The sequence below is a fragment of the Bos grunniens genome, chromosome 4 (assembly GCF_055505025.1).
Source record: "Bos grunniens cultivar Pamir isolate PY7600 chromosome 4, Bosgru_T2T1.0, whole genome shotgun sequence".
Lineage (NCBI taxonomy): Eukaryota > Metazoa > Chordata > Mammalia > Artiodactyla > Bovidae > Bos > Bos grunniens.
In genome coordinates, this window is record NC_141168.1 from 56,656,607 (window position 1) to 56,674,184 (window position 17,578).

At 35.4% G+C, this 17,578-nt stretch overlaps 1 protein-coding gene across 16 annotated transcripts in view; it reads left to right on the plus strand.

Annotated features, from left to right (window-relative positions):
* The window catches only part of BBS9 (Bardet-Biedl syndrome 9), a 481,107-nt gene that overhangs the window by 190,305 nt on the left and 273,224 nt on the right, over positions 1 to 17,578 (plus strand). For 15 of the 16 annotated variants that reach the window (XM_086396500.1, XM_086396502.1, XM_086396516.1 and 12 more), the window contains 3 exons: positions 5,658 to 5,839; positions 11,490 to 11,566; positions 15,024 to 15,077. In XM_086396500.1, the coding sequence (XP_086252626.1) occupies positions 5,658 to 5,839; positions 11,490 to 11,566; positions 15,024 to 15,077 (313 nt within the window). The remainder of the gene's footprint in view (positions 1 to 5,657; positions 5,840 to 11,489; positions 11,567 to 15,023; positions 15,078 to 17,578) is intronic. The other variant, XM_086396501.1, reaches the window with a different exon arrangement.

Sequence of the window (17,578 nt, forward strand, 5' to 3'; positions counted from 1 at the left end):
CTTTCCTCTAAGAGTTTTATAGTTTCTGGTCTTACATTTAGGTCTTCAATCCATTTTGAGTTTATCTTTGTGTATGGTTATGAATTGTTCTAATTTCATTCTTTTACATGTAGCTGTCCAGTTTTCCCAGCACCACTTGTTAAAGAGGCTGTCTTTGCCCCATTGCGTATTCTTGTCTCCTTTGTCAAAAATAAGGTATCCATAGGTGCATGGGTTTATTTCAGGGCTTTCTATCTTGTTCCATTGGTTTATATTTCTATTTTTACCAAAGCATAGATTTGTATGCTACAGGAATAAACAAACATTTCTCATTGGCAAAAATGTGTGATGATAATGATTCCTATTTTGATTAATAAAGATATATTTGAGCCTAGTTATAATGATTTAAAATTCACGGTCTGAAATAGCAATTACTTTTGCACCAATCTCAATGTGAGGATCTAACTGTAATCATTTTGTATTTAATTTTGTAGATTAAAACAAATATCATTCACATGACCTTGGAGAATTTGTCTCTTTTAGTTTTTTATTTGCCATATTTGACTCTTGAATACTTAGGCATTTTGTTTGAATAAAAGCTCTTCTGTATTTCATTTAAAGTACAGCTTAGTTAAATGTCAAATCATTTTGTTTCTTAGCATTTAATATTTGCTGAATATATAATCCACTCTAAAAAATCATTTTGTATGAAGTGTCATTTGTTGCCTTCTGAGGGCAGCTATATAGAAATGGAAATTTCATATCTGATGCCAGAAATTCTGCAGCTTTTTGCAGCTGTGCTTATTATCTCCTGGTAACCAGTCTCTATTATTTTCTGTTTTTCCAAGGTTTCATTCTTCTTCTTTTTTTTTGTAAAGTGAAGGCATATGAAACCTCTCTTCATAAGGTTACTGGGGTGATTAAGTGAGATAATGTGATTTCTAAATATGTTTTTATCTTTCCCTTTCTTCATTCTCATTGTCCTTGCCTGTCCTTCCTGTATTAACCCCCCACCTCAGCCCCCGCCTCCCACCCCCACGGTCTCTCCACAAGCAATTAGAATAGATCTTTGTCAAAGATAAATCAGATCTTGCTGCTTCTCTCTCTTCTACTTTAAAACCTTTTGTAATTTCTTATTTTTTAAGTATAAAATTCACAATTTTAAACAGAGTTTATAAGAGCCTGTAAGATTTTACTCTATGTAATTCTGTTGTTATTGTTTAGTCACTAAGTCGTGTCTGAGTCTTTGTGACACGATGGACTGTAGCCTGCCAGGCTCCTCTGTCTATGGGATTTCCCAGGCAAGAATACTGGAGTGGATTGCCACTCCCTTCTCTAGGGGATCTTCCCGACCCAGTGATGGGACCTGTGTCTCCTGGTTTGGCAGGCAGATTATCACTGAGCTACCTAGGAAGCCCATGTAATTTCTATATCCCTCTTAATTTTCTTCAATCTAACCGCTTTGAGCTTCTTAGTTTCACTGCTTGTGTAATACATTTCCTTTTCTTGGAAAGATGAAAGGCTTAAGGAATAACATTTAAATTGGAGGGAAGCAGCCAAAATCAGGAGCTCAGTTGTAGCCATGTCCAGCTTTAGATGTCTATTCGCCTTCCAAGTGGAGATACCAAGTACGCCACTGGATGTACACAGTTTGACTTCGGGTGAGATGTCTGTTTGGAGATATAAATGGAGCTGGCACAAAAAGGGTATTTAAAGTCATGGGATAGAAAGAGTTCACCAAGGCCAGAGTCCTCTGCCTTTAGTCTGTTCACTTTTTCCTTTTTAAATCTCTGAGAATCTACTTATAACTCAGGATCTAGATTCTGCATCCTTTGCCCAGTGAAGACTTGCTCTGCTGTTACATGTATGGTCATTATACTGCACTCTTCATATAGCATCTGACATGTTCTGTTGCAATTGCTATTTTTTTAAATAGGTTTTTCCTTTGCAATTAGACCAGAATTTTTTTTTTTATGGAGTCAGCACCATATCTTATTTGCCTTTGTAACTCTGGTATAGCAGATGCTTAATAAATGTATCTTAAACAAATGATTACAAAGTGACTCAAAATATGATCAAGTGATCAAGTCTAGCCTGTTGGGGCTAAGGAAGGACTGCCTCCACTGAGTCCGCCTGCTATGGGTAAGGGAACTGCCTTTAAATCACGTGCTCTGTATTGAGGCAGAGTAAAAATTGAGTACAATAAGTAGTATTTAAGTTTTAAAGATTTCTGTGATATCTATATCTCATAATAAAAACCACGCTGAAGATTTGAAAGCTTGAAATATTTCTATTTTGCACAAGGTGCAGCTGGACAAGAAACCATTTGATTCAATGCATGTTCTCTTCATTTGTTTTTAAAGCTATTATTCATTTGTTTTTATCATATTAGTAAAAGAAAGTGTTCATTTTTATTTTTTTGAGTATTTCAAGTACTTTCAGATTTTTAATTTTATAGCTTGGCCTTGTCAGAAAAAGAACTAGATGAAGGTTTTAATTCCATAGATTACTCAACTTTTAAGTAGCTGATTCAAGTGAATTGTATATTCCCTTTGATCTTTTTCTTTGGGGATGTACTCATATTTTCATTGATTTGTAAGAGTTCTTTACATGTTAGATGAAATATATAAAAAAAATTTTATAGGTCAAAAACAGTGAATATCCACAACTTCATACAGTTCAACTTAAATCATATATTTTACGTTGGTTGCCAAGGTTTCCCCCAGTTTGTTTGTCTTTTGTTCTTTTTACCATGATGTTATTTTTAAAGCATATAACAAGTTTAAAACTTTTTTGTGGTTTAATTTAGAGATCCTTTGCTTTGTAGTTTCCTCTATTGCTTTTTCACAGCAAAGTTCTTTCCATCTCAAGGGCAGATAAATATTTTTGTAGTTTCATATTTTTAAATTTAACTTTTAAAATCCATCTGGAATTTTGTTTGAATGTATTGTTAGGGCCAGGATCTGTTTACTGAATGATGAAACAATTACTTTCAGATTCCTGAGCTAGCTCTATTGTTTAATTTCATGCTCCATTGCTAAAATCACAAAATTATTATGTCCTAGTAATATAACATCTCTGACCTTGAGTCCTCATAAAATACATTATTCTGGTTCCTTGGTTTAGCTGATGTATTTCAAGGACCAGTAATAATCCTGAGACTTAATTTGGCAGTGTTAACTCTACTTTAAATGTGTAAGTAATGGGGTACACAATACTTGGTTTACTTGATGACATCTTCCAGCATAAAATTCTGTCACTCAAAACACTTTACACATTGTCACATGGACAATAAATATTGTGTAAGAAGATATTTTTTAAGTAGAAAGATTTTTTAAAAATCTTGATTTTTTTTATGTAAAAAAATCAAGATATTAAAAAAAATCTTGGTTTTCTATTTAATTTGGGCTTTATACTTAAGTTTGGCTTAACTTTAGAAATGATATATATGTATATTAAAATTTTTCATTTGTGTTTAACATAACGAGTGATGACATTACTTATATATTAAGTAGTACTATAGGCCTGTGTCAAACTGTCTGTCCCATCATAGACAGAAATTTCACTCATTTATTCTAAAGTTTTTAGAGCTTGTATTAGTATTCCTATGGAATAAAACATGCAATGTTAAATGAATTCAGCTTTTCTAAATTTTTGTTATTTGATCCAAATTGTATGTAATGGCTCTAATGCCATTGATAAGAAAAAAGTAAATTGCTTAAGTTTTATAATTTAGTGTGAAGGCATTCTGGAGACCCTTGGTAAGCTCTTCCAGTAAGGAAAGATCCTGGCTCCTCTCTTTTCCTTTTGAATACCTCAAAACATCAGTAAGGAATTTTTTCTTTTTGAGACACTGAAGAAAATATGTGTATATACCAGTATCAAACTGTGTCTGAACTCAGAAACTTAATAGGTTCAGATAAATTTTTAGATAAATCCCTGGGTTTAAATTATTGCTTTTTGCCATCTAAAACAGTGGGATGTAACTGATTCTCTAATAAGCTATCCAGTTCAAAGACCAAGTAAATTTGGATAGTAAGGTAGACTTATATTGGCTCATGCTAGGTTTCCTTTATAATGGACCACTCAAAGGGTGAAGATGAAATGGATATAACCCTTCTGGACTCAAAGAGTTGATGATTACCACATTGTCTGAGAACCTCTGCCTTTTAGTTTCCTAGTGTTTCCTTAGGACTTATTGTGTTTCCAAACTTTAGTAGGTCTGAGTAGATTGGGGACAGACGAACTCAATAGGGACAGAGGTTTGCCCTCTTGAAATGAGTTTGCCTGAGCTGGAAGTTGAGATTTCTGTGGCCACTCGGTGGCTTCAGTTGCCTGAAAAGAAAAGGTCAGGTCCAGAGGTTCTGTAGGGGTGAAAACATTTTATTTTAGGAAAATAATTTTATTTGGGAGTATTTATTTTCTGAGCTAGATTGGCAGAACAAGTTTGTTCGACTTAAAGACCTTTGAGGATCACCTACTTTCACCTTCTCATTTCAGAAATAAGAGCATTTAGGAAGACTTGACCAAGTTGGCACAACTACACTGGGCAGAGGTAGAGCTAGAACCTAAGTATCCTTTTAGTTTTTAGCTAGTTTTTTAATCTGTTGAATCAGAGATACTAATCTATTTTTTTATTATTATTACCAATCTATTTATTATTATTATTATAAATACCAATCTATTTATTATTCTTATTATTATGAGGTCACAGTACAGAATTATGTATAAGTCCTGGAGAAAGATTTTGTAGGAATATTGCGTTTAAAGCAGATGGTAAAGTTGCTGGTGGCCACCTTATGGGATGGATTGAGCAATGACAGTGTTTACTCTTAGTCAAGCTGAACTTTTAGTTTAATGAGCTACATTTTTTCATGACCAAAAGAATTAAAAAATTCTTATTTGTTCTGAATGAGTCCTAGACCCTTATATATATCCTAACTCCTTTTCTTCAGATGAATAACCACATTTTTTTTTCAAGTTATTGTGTCTCTCAAGTTTTCTGTTGTTTTTGATTAATAACTTTTATAACAGGGTTGGAAAACTTTTGTAAAAATCAAAAGCCAGAAAACACAACAAACAAAGTCATTATATATCAGTTCAAAATGGCTCATGACAATATTGAGTTTCTTTCCCTCTGCTCAGGATGGGGAAGAAGCAAATAGTATCATTTCATCTACTTCTATAGTAAGTTCAGGAAAACATACAACTTTTATTATTAAACATTTATGCTTAAGTTATCGATAATTTATATATTATGGCTGTTTCTAGAGAATAACAGAGATAAGGGAGACTTTAAGAGAGAAAGAAAGAGTGAAAGGGTGGGGAGGAAAAGAGATAATCAGGATGATAAGAGTGATGGGGAAAGAGCTAGAAAGTGAGAGAAAGGGAGACTTCTATCTAAAAGTGAAGGGAGAGAGAACAGACCAGAGAGCTCCTTGAGGAGAGCACGTGAAGGAAGCCATGGTGAGTGACCTGGGGAGGGAGGGGGAGCATACGTCCCAAGGGTAGAGAGAAACAAAAGGAAAAAAGAAGGGCCCACATTTCTTTTCACGGCCTCCTCCATTTTCTTAATGGTATGTTGAAGCTGAATTGAATGAAAATGTAGTTGGTCACGTCTAAATCCATTAAACATTTTTAATTATGTCTCATTTTCTCTTCCTTTTTTTTTTTAAAAGTGATTTAAAGGGAGTGATAGTCACTCTGAGTGATGATGGTCATTTGCAGTGTTCATACCTGGGGACAGATCCTTCTTTGTTCCAAGCTCCAAAAGTTGAATCTAGAGAACTAAACTATGATGAACTTGATATGGAGTTGAAAGAACTTCAGAAAGTCATCAAAAATGTTAACAAATCACAAGGTATCTCATTTTCAGCTTTCTATTATAGTATTCATTGTAAAATTTATATTATTTTGTATATAGATAGTATTTTGTACCTGTTGATTTTCTCCCCCAGGCTTAATTAAAGTCATTTTTTAAAAACAGCATTGCTCTTTAACATACTAGTCTTTGTGCTTAATTTGTATATTACAGCTTCTGAAAAATATGTCCTGTTTAAGGTAATACTTTTGTTAGTGTGTTTCACAGACAGTGCTATCTAGTTTTTTTCTTTAAACTCTAAGAAAGGATCATATATTTCTTCAGGTAGTGATCTTAGGCCTTTAGAAGAACATTGAAGTTTAGAGTGATCATTTATTAACTTCTAATATCCCTGAAAAAATTTTAGGTGCTTCTTTTAAAGGAAACCAGAGCAGTACATGAGTTACCACTTTATTACTAAAAATGTAGTCATTTGCAGCCCAGTGAGATAATTTATGTTTGTAGTTAATTAGCCATCCAAATGGAGTGTAGCCTGTGGTATGCTGATTTCTAGTGACTCAGAGGCTGATGATATTTTCAGTTCCTGAGTTTTGTATAACTCAATATTATCTTACTTTGGGCTTCACAAGGGTATAATTTTATTATAAATTAAAAGGAGAAACAAAACACCAATCCTGCAGTTTGAGTTGGACATGTGAAAAGCATTACTTTAAGTTCTCTTCTCAGGGTCAGGTAAAAGTATTTTTTTTAATGAGAAAAAATATGGACTATTTTCACATAAAAGAAATGTTAAAACAAGTAGGAATAATAAAAGAAGCAGAGCATAAAAAGCCAACCAAAACAACAGAGCCAATCTTAATCCTGGTCCAATCACTTTCCTAGAGTTATGTATTTTTGAGTCTATATTACCAAGAGAGATTCAGAGGAATTTAGATAATATATTTCAAAACGTGAATATTAAAATAAAATTGTTTTGTTTTGGTTTTACACTTTCTCTTAGAAAGTTTTGAAAGTAAACAAATGAAACTTGGGTCTTTTAAGTATCTCCAAGTATTTAAAAACCCATTTGTTGTTGGCACTCTCTGGTCAAATAGAGAATAGTTTATATTGGGTGTGTCATATTGCAATATACACGTTTCCCATTTTTGATACTAGTGTTTTGGGATTAATGAAATATAAGTCTCATCTTGTCATTTAAAAATATAATTTGGGAAGAGTCGCATATATATATGTGTGTGTGTGTGTCGTGTGTGTATGAAACATGAAATTTGCAGAGTTCATTAAATTTAATGTAACTTTTCACTCCAAGTTTTATGTCTTGAGATTGTGGCATTTCTATAAACAATGTGCTAATGACATTTTGATTAACACTTGATTATGTAAAACATTTCTGAGAAAAGTCCCTTCTAGCTTAGTTACTTTTTGGTGGCCAAAATGATGCCCTTGAGTACTCCAGTCTTTTCACCCAGGGATAGGCTATTTTACTTGTCATTACCCTCATTCTTCTTTGTATATTGAAATAACTGCTAATTAAGCTAGGAATGAACCCACAGACTTGAGTGCAAAGTTTGTTATTTACATAACCTCAAAGTTAATATTTGAAGTTCTCTGCCCCTTCTTTGCCACCATCATTTGATTTTATTCATAAAAATGAAATAGAGACTCTTTAAAAAAAAAAAAAGGAGAGACTTTTAACATAGTTTATTTCTAGAATATGGAAAGAATTTACTGTTTTTTGCACTTATAAAATTGTGGTATATTTGTTCATTAAAATACCTATAATTATATAAAAGCACCAAATCATTTCACTATAGCAGATTATGAGAAGTTAAAACTCTGAACTTTTTGATGACCTCATTATAGTAGAGTGACTTTAACTTGCAAAAAAAATGTTCTTTTCAGTCTTGTGGGTTATGTTCAGCACTTAAAGTTGTTTTTTTTTTTCTTCAAAGCAAGAATTGCAGCAAAATATAAAGCCAATTTAAAGAATACCTTTTGTTGTACACATGGTGTATATTATCTACCATAATAAAAGTGTTTTTGAAGCTGATTTTATGTGTGTAAGTTATATGAGGAGTGTATGTTATAAGCATGAAATAATATCAATAGTAATAATTTCTGTATGGCTCATGGATTTTGAAGCTTTTCATATTCAACTCATTAGTTAGAATCCTGCATTGCATTTCTGTTACCAGTAGTCAACAACATCTGTTAGTAGACACTTTCAAAAATAGAGTTTCCTTATGATTTATTTAGATAGTTGATATGTTCTTTCTTTGGGATAAGTATGAAGGAATGAGTACAGTATTGACATAGACTCCCACACAGCATGTCTTCAGGAAGGAAAAGAGAGCAGTGAGATATAGGCATATAACTGAAAGTCTGCACCTATTTGAAGTATGTCTAGGATAACTTAAGTTGCTTCTACCATTGAATGGTAGAAACATTCGTGCTTGGTAACCTTGTTGGAAATTGTGCTGTTCAGACTTAGGTCTGGCTGTCTATAACAGAATACTCAAATAAAGTGGCTTAAACAAGGCAGAGGTTTACTTCTTTCTCATGGAAAAGAAGTCCAGTAATGAGCAGTCCAGGGTTGGCTTGGCAGTTCCACTGCCGTGAGGGACTTTTGAGTCCTTCTCACCCGGGTCTTCTGTTGGTTCAGGATGGCTTCTGGAACTCTTGCCTCACATCTGCAGCTGAGTCAGCCCACTAAGGATCTTTCCTGGAAGCCACACCCTGAACAACTTCTGCTTATATCTCACTGGCCACTCCAAGCTGGGAAATTTAGCGTTTTGGTTGAACAATTTGGTTGAGCGGAGGATTAGGCTCCAAGCTTAGGATAAAATTGGACTCTTTTTTTAGTAAAGAAGAACCAAAGATTCATTACTGGGTGGGCAATGAGCAACCTTTTGTGCTCTAAGTTGTGGAAATTCCTATTCCAAATCTTGCCATTTTGGTGAGAATTTCTGGTGGCGGTTGTAGGCAGTTCTTCTCTTTGTGAGACAGCGGATTCATGTGACATCATCCAAATGCTTTCTATATTTTCAGTCAGGGTTTGGGGGATGTTCCCTCTCAGGGTCACAGGGTTATTTCAGCAGTTTCAGGCAACAGGTACAAATATGATTTCCAGGGAAGGAGACATATTTCTCCGAAGTCTCCCCATTTATTAGGGAGGAATAACTTTCCCAGAACCACATACCAGCACCCCAACTCCCACCAGTTCTCACCTCACATCTGCCAGGATTAGGTTCCATGCTCAGGCCTGAAATAACAAAAGGTCAGGGGAATGAAATCACCATGCTTGGATTTGACCAATCCAGTGATTAAGATGGAAGTGAATTAGGGGAATTCGATGGAAGTGAATTAGATGGAAGTGAATCAGCAGAACTAGGGGTCTACCACAAAGGAGGAGGAGAAGGGAAGAATGGACGTTAGGGGGGCAGCCAATAATCTGCACACTATTATTATGTATTAAGTGAAAGTCACTCAGTTGTGTCTGACGCTGGGACCCCATGGACTACACAGTCCATGGCATTCTTCAAGCCCAGGATACTAAAATACTGGAGTGGGCAGCTGTTCCCTTCTCCGGGAGATCTTCCCAACCCAGGGATCAAACTCAGGTCTCCCGCATTCCAGGTGGACTCTTTACCAGCTAAGCCACCAGGGAAGCCCTATGTATGTATATATACACGTATGTTTGTGCATATGTATTATTTATGTTTCTTGTTTACTTAGGGTCTCTATGGCTTGTTAATAATATCTCATTATGTACTATAAATGTTTTTGAAATTGTGAAATTTTAAGTTGAAAATAAAATGAACATGGTAAAAACAATTCAAACAGTACTGAAAGCATAAAACCCAGGTCTTACTTCTACTAGAGTGTTTCAATGTAACCTTTATTGATAGTTTTGTGTATTCTGTAAGAAAGTTTTCTGTTTATATAATTGTTTTTACACAAATATGTGTGTATTAGAGACACTGTACTACATCTTGCTTTTTTAGATCAATAGCATATCTTGGAGTTCTTTCCTTGTCGGTATATAAAGATGGATAGCACTCTTACTTAACAGTTTTGGGTTTTGGACCATTGCACAGTATTGATAATACCATAACTTAGTTAACTATTTCCCTATTAATAGAACTATAACTAAGATTTAGGCTGTTTTGTTTTTGATAATTATCAGCAACAGAGAAACCCCTTGGACATGAGTATTGGGTAAATGTTTGAAAGTAGAATTGTTAGGTCACAGGGTATGTGAGTTTTACATTTTGATTTGTTGCTGTTGTTGTTGTTTAGTTGCTAAATTGTGTCCAACTCTTTGCAACCCCACAGACTGCAGCATGCCAGACTTCCCTGTCCTTCACTATCTTGCAGAGTTTGCTGAAACTCATGTTCATTGAGTTGATGGTGCCATCCAACCATCTCATTCACCCACTTTTCCTCCTGCCTTCATTCTTTCCCAGCATCAGGGTCTTTTCCAATGAGTCGTCTCTTTGTATCCAGTGGCCAAAGTATTGGAGCTTCAGTTTTGACGTCAGTCCTTCCAATGAATATTCAGGGTTGATTTCCTTTAGGATTGACTGGTTTGATCTCCTTTCTGTCCAAGGGACCCTCAAGAGTCTTCTCCAGCACCATAATTCAAAAACATGGTCCAACTGTCACATCCATATATGACTATTGGAAAAACCGTAACTTTGAGTTTATGGACCTTTGTTGGCAAAGTGATGTCTCTGCTTTTTAATATGCTGTCTAGGTTTGTCATAGCTTTTCTTCCAAGGAACAAGCATCTTTTAATTTCATGGCTGTGGTCACTATCCACAGTGATTTTGGAGCCCAAGAAAATAAAATCTGCCCTTGTTTCCATTGTTTCATCATCTGTTTGCCATGTATGTGTGTGTGCGTGTTAGTTGCTTAGTTGGGTCCGACTCTTTGCGACTGCATAGACTGTAGCCTGCCAGGCTCCTCTGTCCATGGAATTCTCCAGGCAAGAATACTGGAGTGGGTTGCCATTTCCTCACAAAGTGATGGCAAACGATCTTAAGATGTCACGATCTTAATTTTTTGAATGTTGAGTTTTAAGCCAGTTTTTCCACTCTTCCTCTTTCACCTTCATCAAGAGGCTCTTTAGTTCCTCTTCGCATTCTGCCATTAGGGAGGTATCATCTGCCTATCTGAGGTTGTTGATATTTCTCTCGGCAGTTATAGCCAATTTACCCTCATGGGTTATACTCTTTTGGGCTTCTAACAGTAGCTAAGGAGAGGGAATTGAAATTCCTAACATAGGTCAGTCAGACTCTTTGTGACCCCATGAATCACAGCATGCCAGGCCTCCCTGTCCATCACCAACTCCCGGAGTTCACTCAAACTCATGTCCATCGAGTCGGTGATGCCATCCAGCCATCTCATCCTCTGTCGTCCCCTTCTCCTCCTGCCCCCAATCCCTTCCAGCATCAGGGGATGCTGGGTAACATCTTAGCTCATATCTTTGGGAAAAAAGATAGTTTTTCTTTACAGTAACGTAGAGGGGAAAGCTTTTCATTCTGTATTGCATCATTTTTTTTCAACTTGTGAATACATTTATGGGATTGTCTTTTGATATAAGGTATAGATAAATCTTAAAACAACTTTATATACCAATTTTTACTTTTTGATTAAATATCTTTTTTTTTCTCTCTTAAAATTACAGATGTTTGGCCCCTGACTGAGAGAGAAGATGACCTGAAAGTCTCTGCAATGGTTTCTCCTAACTTTGATTCAGTATCTGTAGGTATATTTACAGACTTTAAGAGGGTTTGTGATAGTGGTGGACTCTGATATATTGGAATCAGATTGTATTGGTTTAAAATCTGAGCCTCCAGATAGAAACTTCAGGGAAGATAGCAAGTTTTAGGCCTTGTTACTTTCTAGAAAAAAACATTTCTAGCATCTCAGTGTGATAACAAGTTTCTTAGGCAGATTTCTATCTTAAAAAAGGGGAAAGGAAGGGGGTTTGTCAAAGAGGTTCTCACCATTACTTTTTTTTTCAAACTTTTTCAGTACTGGAGTATTGAGATAATCCTACTCCAGATGAATAATACTGAGCCCGCTACATTTTCGTTGAATGTTCAATGAGATAATGTTTATGAGAGGCATGACTCAGAGTTTGATAATTTATAGTCTTTATTATAGTGGCTGTGGTGGGAGAGTAGTTTAAGAATAAAGAGTTGGGCCAGGAATTATTTTTTCTCTCATTTCTATTTGTGTGACCCAGAGCAAGGTATTTAATTTTTTGTCTCAATTTTCTTATCTGTAAAATGGGAATAGTAGTAGAATCCACTTCGTTGAATTATAATAATTAACTAACAAATCATTATAATAATCATGATCATCAGCCCTACCACAGCCATCACTGTTCCAGTTGTCTCATGTGTGCTCAATTGCTGAGTCTGACTCTTTGTAACCCTATGGACTGTAGACTGCTAGGCACCTCTGTCCATGGAATTTTCCAGGCAAGAATACTGGAGTGGGTTGCCATTTCCTTCTCCAGGGGATTTTCCTAACCAGGGTTCAAACCAATATCTCTTGTTTCTCCTGCATTGGCAGGCAGATTCTTTACGACTGCACCACCTAGGAAAATTGACTGCCATTTCCTTAATGCCAGTCACATAATGGGTGTTCAATATATATTTGCTCTATAAATGAATCAGTTCAGTCACTCAGTCATGTCCGACTCTTTGCCACCCCATGAATCACAGCTTGCCAGGCCTCCCTGTCCATCACCAACTCCTGGAGTTTGCTCAAACTCATGTCCATCGAGTCGGTGATGCCATCCAGCCATCTCATCCTCTGTCGTCCCCTTCTCCTCCTGTCCCCAATCCCTTCCAGCATCAGAGGCTTTTCCAATGAGTCAACTCTTCGTATGAGGTGGCCAAAGTATTGGAGTTTCAGCTTTAGCATCAGTTCTTCCAGTGAACACCTAGGACTGATCTCCTTTAGGATGGACTGGTTGGATCTCCTTGCAGTCCAAGGGACTCTCAAGAGTCTTCTCCAACACCACAGTTCAAAAGCATCAGAGAATAACAAAGCTGAAAAACCAGAAAGGGGGACTGTCCTTGGTTTACATTACTCTAACTCTTTGTTTAGTCTTCTTTAAGTACTTATTAGATTATGGTTGGTTTTCTCTCACTGCCTGAAGTCGGGCCAAAATCTCTCTAGTTTATCTATGTCTGTACCAAAGTCGATCAATTTAGGCAAGTGATCAGATTCACTCGTTTTACAGTATATGAGGTCTATGTCATATAACTTTGCTTAGGAAATGACTGATGTTTAGGCATCAGAACACAATATAGTAAGTAATTCCATGGCTTTTTGAAGAATAATCTTAGTACAAACAGCCAACCCAAGTTGTGATAAAAATTGCATTAACATTGCCTTAGTATAGTAAGTTGGATATTCTTAAAAAAAAAAAAAAGTAGGACTATATATGAAAGAAACATTCACCCAGTTGAGTCACATAGTAGAGGTACTGTTCTAAACATTGGATATTCAGCACACCATTTCTCACTCTACCTGAAGGGTGTAGTCTGAGTGGAACATTTCTGCTTAGTTAGCTGACAAATGTACACACATTTTCTTGCCTTGGAAATGATTCTTTTTTTTCCTTTGGGCAACTTATATAATTTTTTTCTAGGTTTTTCTCTTAGACATAGGCTATTTGAAATGAGGAATTCCCTTTCTGTTCTTTAGCAACTTTTGATCTTTGTGAGTAAAGGCTTTATGTAATAGCACTGTATTTTAATATGTATTTCCCTACTGGTAACCTGAAGTGCTTTTTCCTCCTAATTAGGTATCTCTTTCCAGCTCCATTTCCCCCATCTCACAATTTTTTCCTTTTTAAGAAAGGAAAGGATTCTTGAGAGTATCATATTCATTTCATTGGAAAACATCAGTCCAATGATTTATGCGGCTTTGGTGCCATATTGTCTTCATATAGCTATTTCTCTCTGGCTATAATTTCATGTTTCCAAAGGACTTTTGTCCTTGAAATATCAAGGTGTTTAGGCATGGATGGAAAAGAGCAAGAAACGGGAGATATTGGTTTCTTTTCTAGATTTGCCGACAGCTAAATGTAAAACATTTCCTGGATTTTAGGTAATACTAGAGCAAAAACCCTGGCTTAATATTTTATTTTCAGTCATTACTGTGAAAGCACACATCCAAAACATAATGTAATTTGTGCTAGACTCGTGTCTTTTATAGAAGAGACAAATATCGCTATCCTCTCTTCTTGATTGAGAAGTTGAATCAGAGTTCATATACAGTTTCCTATAGAATCATATATAGGATATGAATATCCTTACTCTTAATTATGCTGATGAGCATGACATCATACCGATCCCCACTGCTAAGAAGAGGCTTAATTTTTCTCAGTAAAATAATACCAAGTAGGCTAATTTAAAGTACAATGGATTTATTCATTGGTTGGACAGAGACTTTATGATCATAACTGTTCCCTTAGGAATCCATGTGGGTATTATTAGAAAATATGTTACCCTTTGATCTTATTCTGTCATATAGTGACCGTATTTTCCTCTCAATCTACTGCTCTAAAAAATAGTTATAAATTCTAAGGAAATATTTGCTCTATTATATTCTGAATTCTTTAAGAGAGAGGACCAGGTAACCCAGGCTGATTCTCAAGGAGTGAAAGAATTTATGATATGTACTAGTAAAAAAAAAAACAAAAAAACTGCTACTTTTGTTTTATTTTCTAGATGTAAGGCCACTCAATCTTTATATCATTAATTACATGCTTTAGATACATATTATTAATTAGAATAAAGCATCCCTTTGGCAAGTTAAAAACTCAAGGACCTAAAAGAATGGCACACTGTTTATATAGAAAATATATAGAGGTCTTGTTTTATATAATATAAAGAATGAATTAATAGGATTAGTTTCCATTTTTAAGGAAATTTGGCAGTAGTTTGATAATAAAGTATGTGAACTTTTCTTCCCTTTTTTGATGGGTGTGTTTTTTAATATTAGTTCATGACTTTCCAAATGAAGCCATCCAAAAAAGCCACAGTGATTCTTTTAGTCTGTCATCAGAGTGATAAATCCTTTTTGCCTTTTTTTTTTGGTGGTGGGAAGTATATATCAAACCCACTGTGTTTACTTACTGATGTATAGTACTTAAGCAATCCTTTCCTCCCTTTAATTTTCAATTCTGTGTTTGCAGCAAGCTACTGATGTTGAAGTGGGAGCTGACCTTGTCCCTTCAGTCACAGTGAAGGTTTGTGCCATAATTCTAGGCTCTAATGTGCGAGCAGTGTCATGCATTTCATCACATCCGTCACTGTTGTCACCCTAGAAGTAGCATATGGAAATACAAAAGAAACACTGGTGGGCAGAAGAGCTAATGCACATTTTTCCAAAGAGGACATCAAAATGGCCAACAGAGACACATGAAAAGATGCTTAGCATCACTGATTATCAGGGAAATGCACATCAAAATCACAAGAGATGTCACTTCACAACTTAGAATGGCTATCATCAAGAAGACAAGAGACAACAGGAGGATGAGGATGTGGTGAGAAGGGAGCCCTTAAATTTTGTTGGTGGGAATATAAATCGATCCAACCAGTATGGAGATCATTTGGAGTTTCCTTAAAAAATTAAAAAAAAAATCACATTAAATTTATTAAATTAAAAAAAAAGATTTCTTGGTTAAAAAAGTAAAAAAAAGGAAAACCCAAACACTTGATATTTTTAAGTTTTCCTTAGCTTTGGGAAGTAAATAGATAACCTTTATCATTTCCTACAAATATAAAACTAGTATTTATAGCAGTATGTATATAATAAAAAATTGTTATGACTTATTCCTACCTTAAATGTGTAGTATGATTTGGGGTTATTTTTTAGAAACAATATTTAAATATACTAAAGGAATTGTGTCATCACATTCATAGTAGACTGAGCAGTTCATTTCAGTATTATATATATATAGGGGAATCATATGAATATTAATAATATCTTTCTTCTATGTGTGTGTTTGAAAAGAATTCCCAGCCATCTCTCTGCCATAATATTAGCTTTAAATGGATGTATTTATAGTAGGAAAATACTAAACGAAGAAGCCACAGAGTAGAGTAGTGACAAATTGATAGTGCCCCCAAAATACAATGTGAACGATGTGGTTTTGGTTAAGGTTTTTAGTCCTGCCATTGTAGAATTTTAGAACTAGGACTCAAATGTAGAACCCTCTTAAGGCATTTAGATTAAAGTGTGGTAATCAGTCAGCACATTATTAAGCTGAAAATATTTATCACTGCCCAGACGTTGGAGCCAGGGAAAGTTGTGGATCTTGGCGACTCGCTAAGTCAAAACTTGGACGGGACTTTATATTTTCTTAGATTATGGGTTGCTGTCCTTGGAGGAGCTTGACAGGGCACCAGGCTTTACCAATTGTGTTCGCTTACACTGGACCCAGCGGGTGGCCCAAGTGTGGGGATCTTTGGTAGAAGCTGAAGGGAGCCCAATCTTATAACTGTTTCCTAAGCTAATTTTTTTGGATTCTTGCCACTGGAAACAAGGGTGGTCTTTTCCCAGTCTCCCTTCCCCCTATCCAATCAAAGGCTCTATCTCATTAATACTTCTGAGTCTGGAAAAGCTTTGGTGGCAAGAAATCAAATATTTAAGATAAAAAACAACAATCCTGCAGTGTTCCAGGAATGATCTGTAGACTTTTGTGTAGGGAAATCCCTTTTATATCTATCTACTGATATTATTCTGACACATACATATAATAATTCAGGAGCATGTTGTAAATTTCAAAAAGAAATCTTGTACCTAAACCAGATAACATTGCTCATGGTAATTTTCCCCCCACCTACTATAATTGCTATAAATAAATACATCTTTCCCTCCCATGCAGTTCTTAGGCTTTCCTGTATAACAGCTACCTTCAAATGATGGTGTGACACTACTGGAAATTTCTCCTTCATTATGGGAATTTAACTGCATTTGAGAATGACTAAGTTACACTCTCTTCCTTACTGCCATGATAAAAGAATAAGAAAGAATGCGATACTCTAGAGTTACACAAAATCAGCTTGACTTTCACGGCGGACACCGTGACTTCCTGTTTCTGCCTGACAGTTCCTATACAAATTTCTGTTATAAATCTCTCCTTATAGCCTTAAATAACAACAGCAGCCAAAATATATAACCATACAAGTTTCCGTCATAATAAATCCTGTTAATTGAGAAAATTTTTCCATCTGTTCCAAGTGAATGAAGATGTGGCTACCTTGAGTATGTGTGCATGATGCGTGACCATCTGTTCCAGGCAACCAAGGCAGAGTGGTTGTTAATACCTGGCCTTTGGAGTCATGTTTATATATCTAGGATAGAAATTTGGTATTATATTTCCTAAGGATCATATTTTATTTTGTTAGAAATGGAAAATAGCATGGAAAACGTTCATATTCATGTTTCATATTTTCCCCTTAATATTCTATAATTATTTTTCTCTTAAAATGTGAGGTTTATGATCTAGCCAAGTCTTTAACTTTTTTTATTTTGGCTCAAACACAACTCTTCTTTGTTACTGTGGTTATTTTTGTCACACATCATCTTGATTCATATTTGAAAGTGCCTAGTCCATTGTTGGGATTCAATAAATTTGTGTATAAGAGTTATCACCATCCATCTTCCATCTAAACTAAATGCAAACACTTGTAACAATGTAAATTGTATGATTGTTGTCTAAGTATGCATTGTTATGCCTAGCAG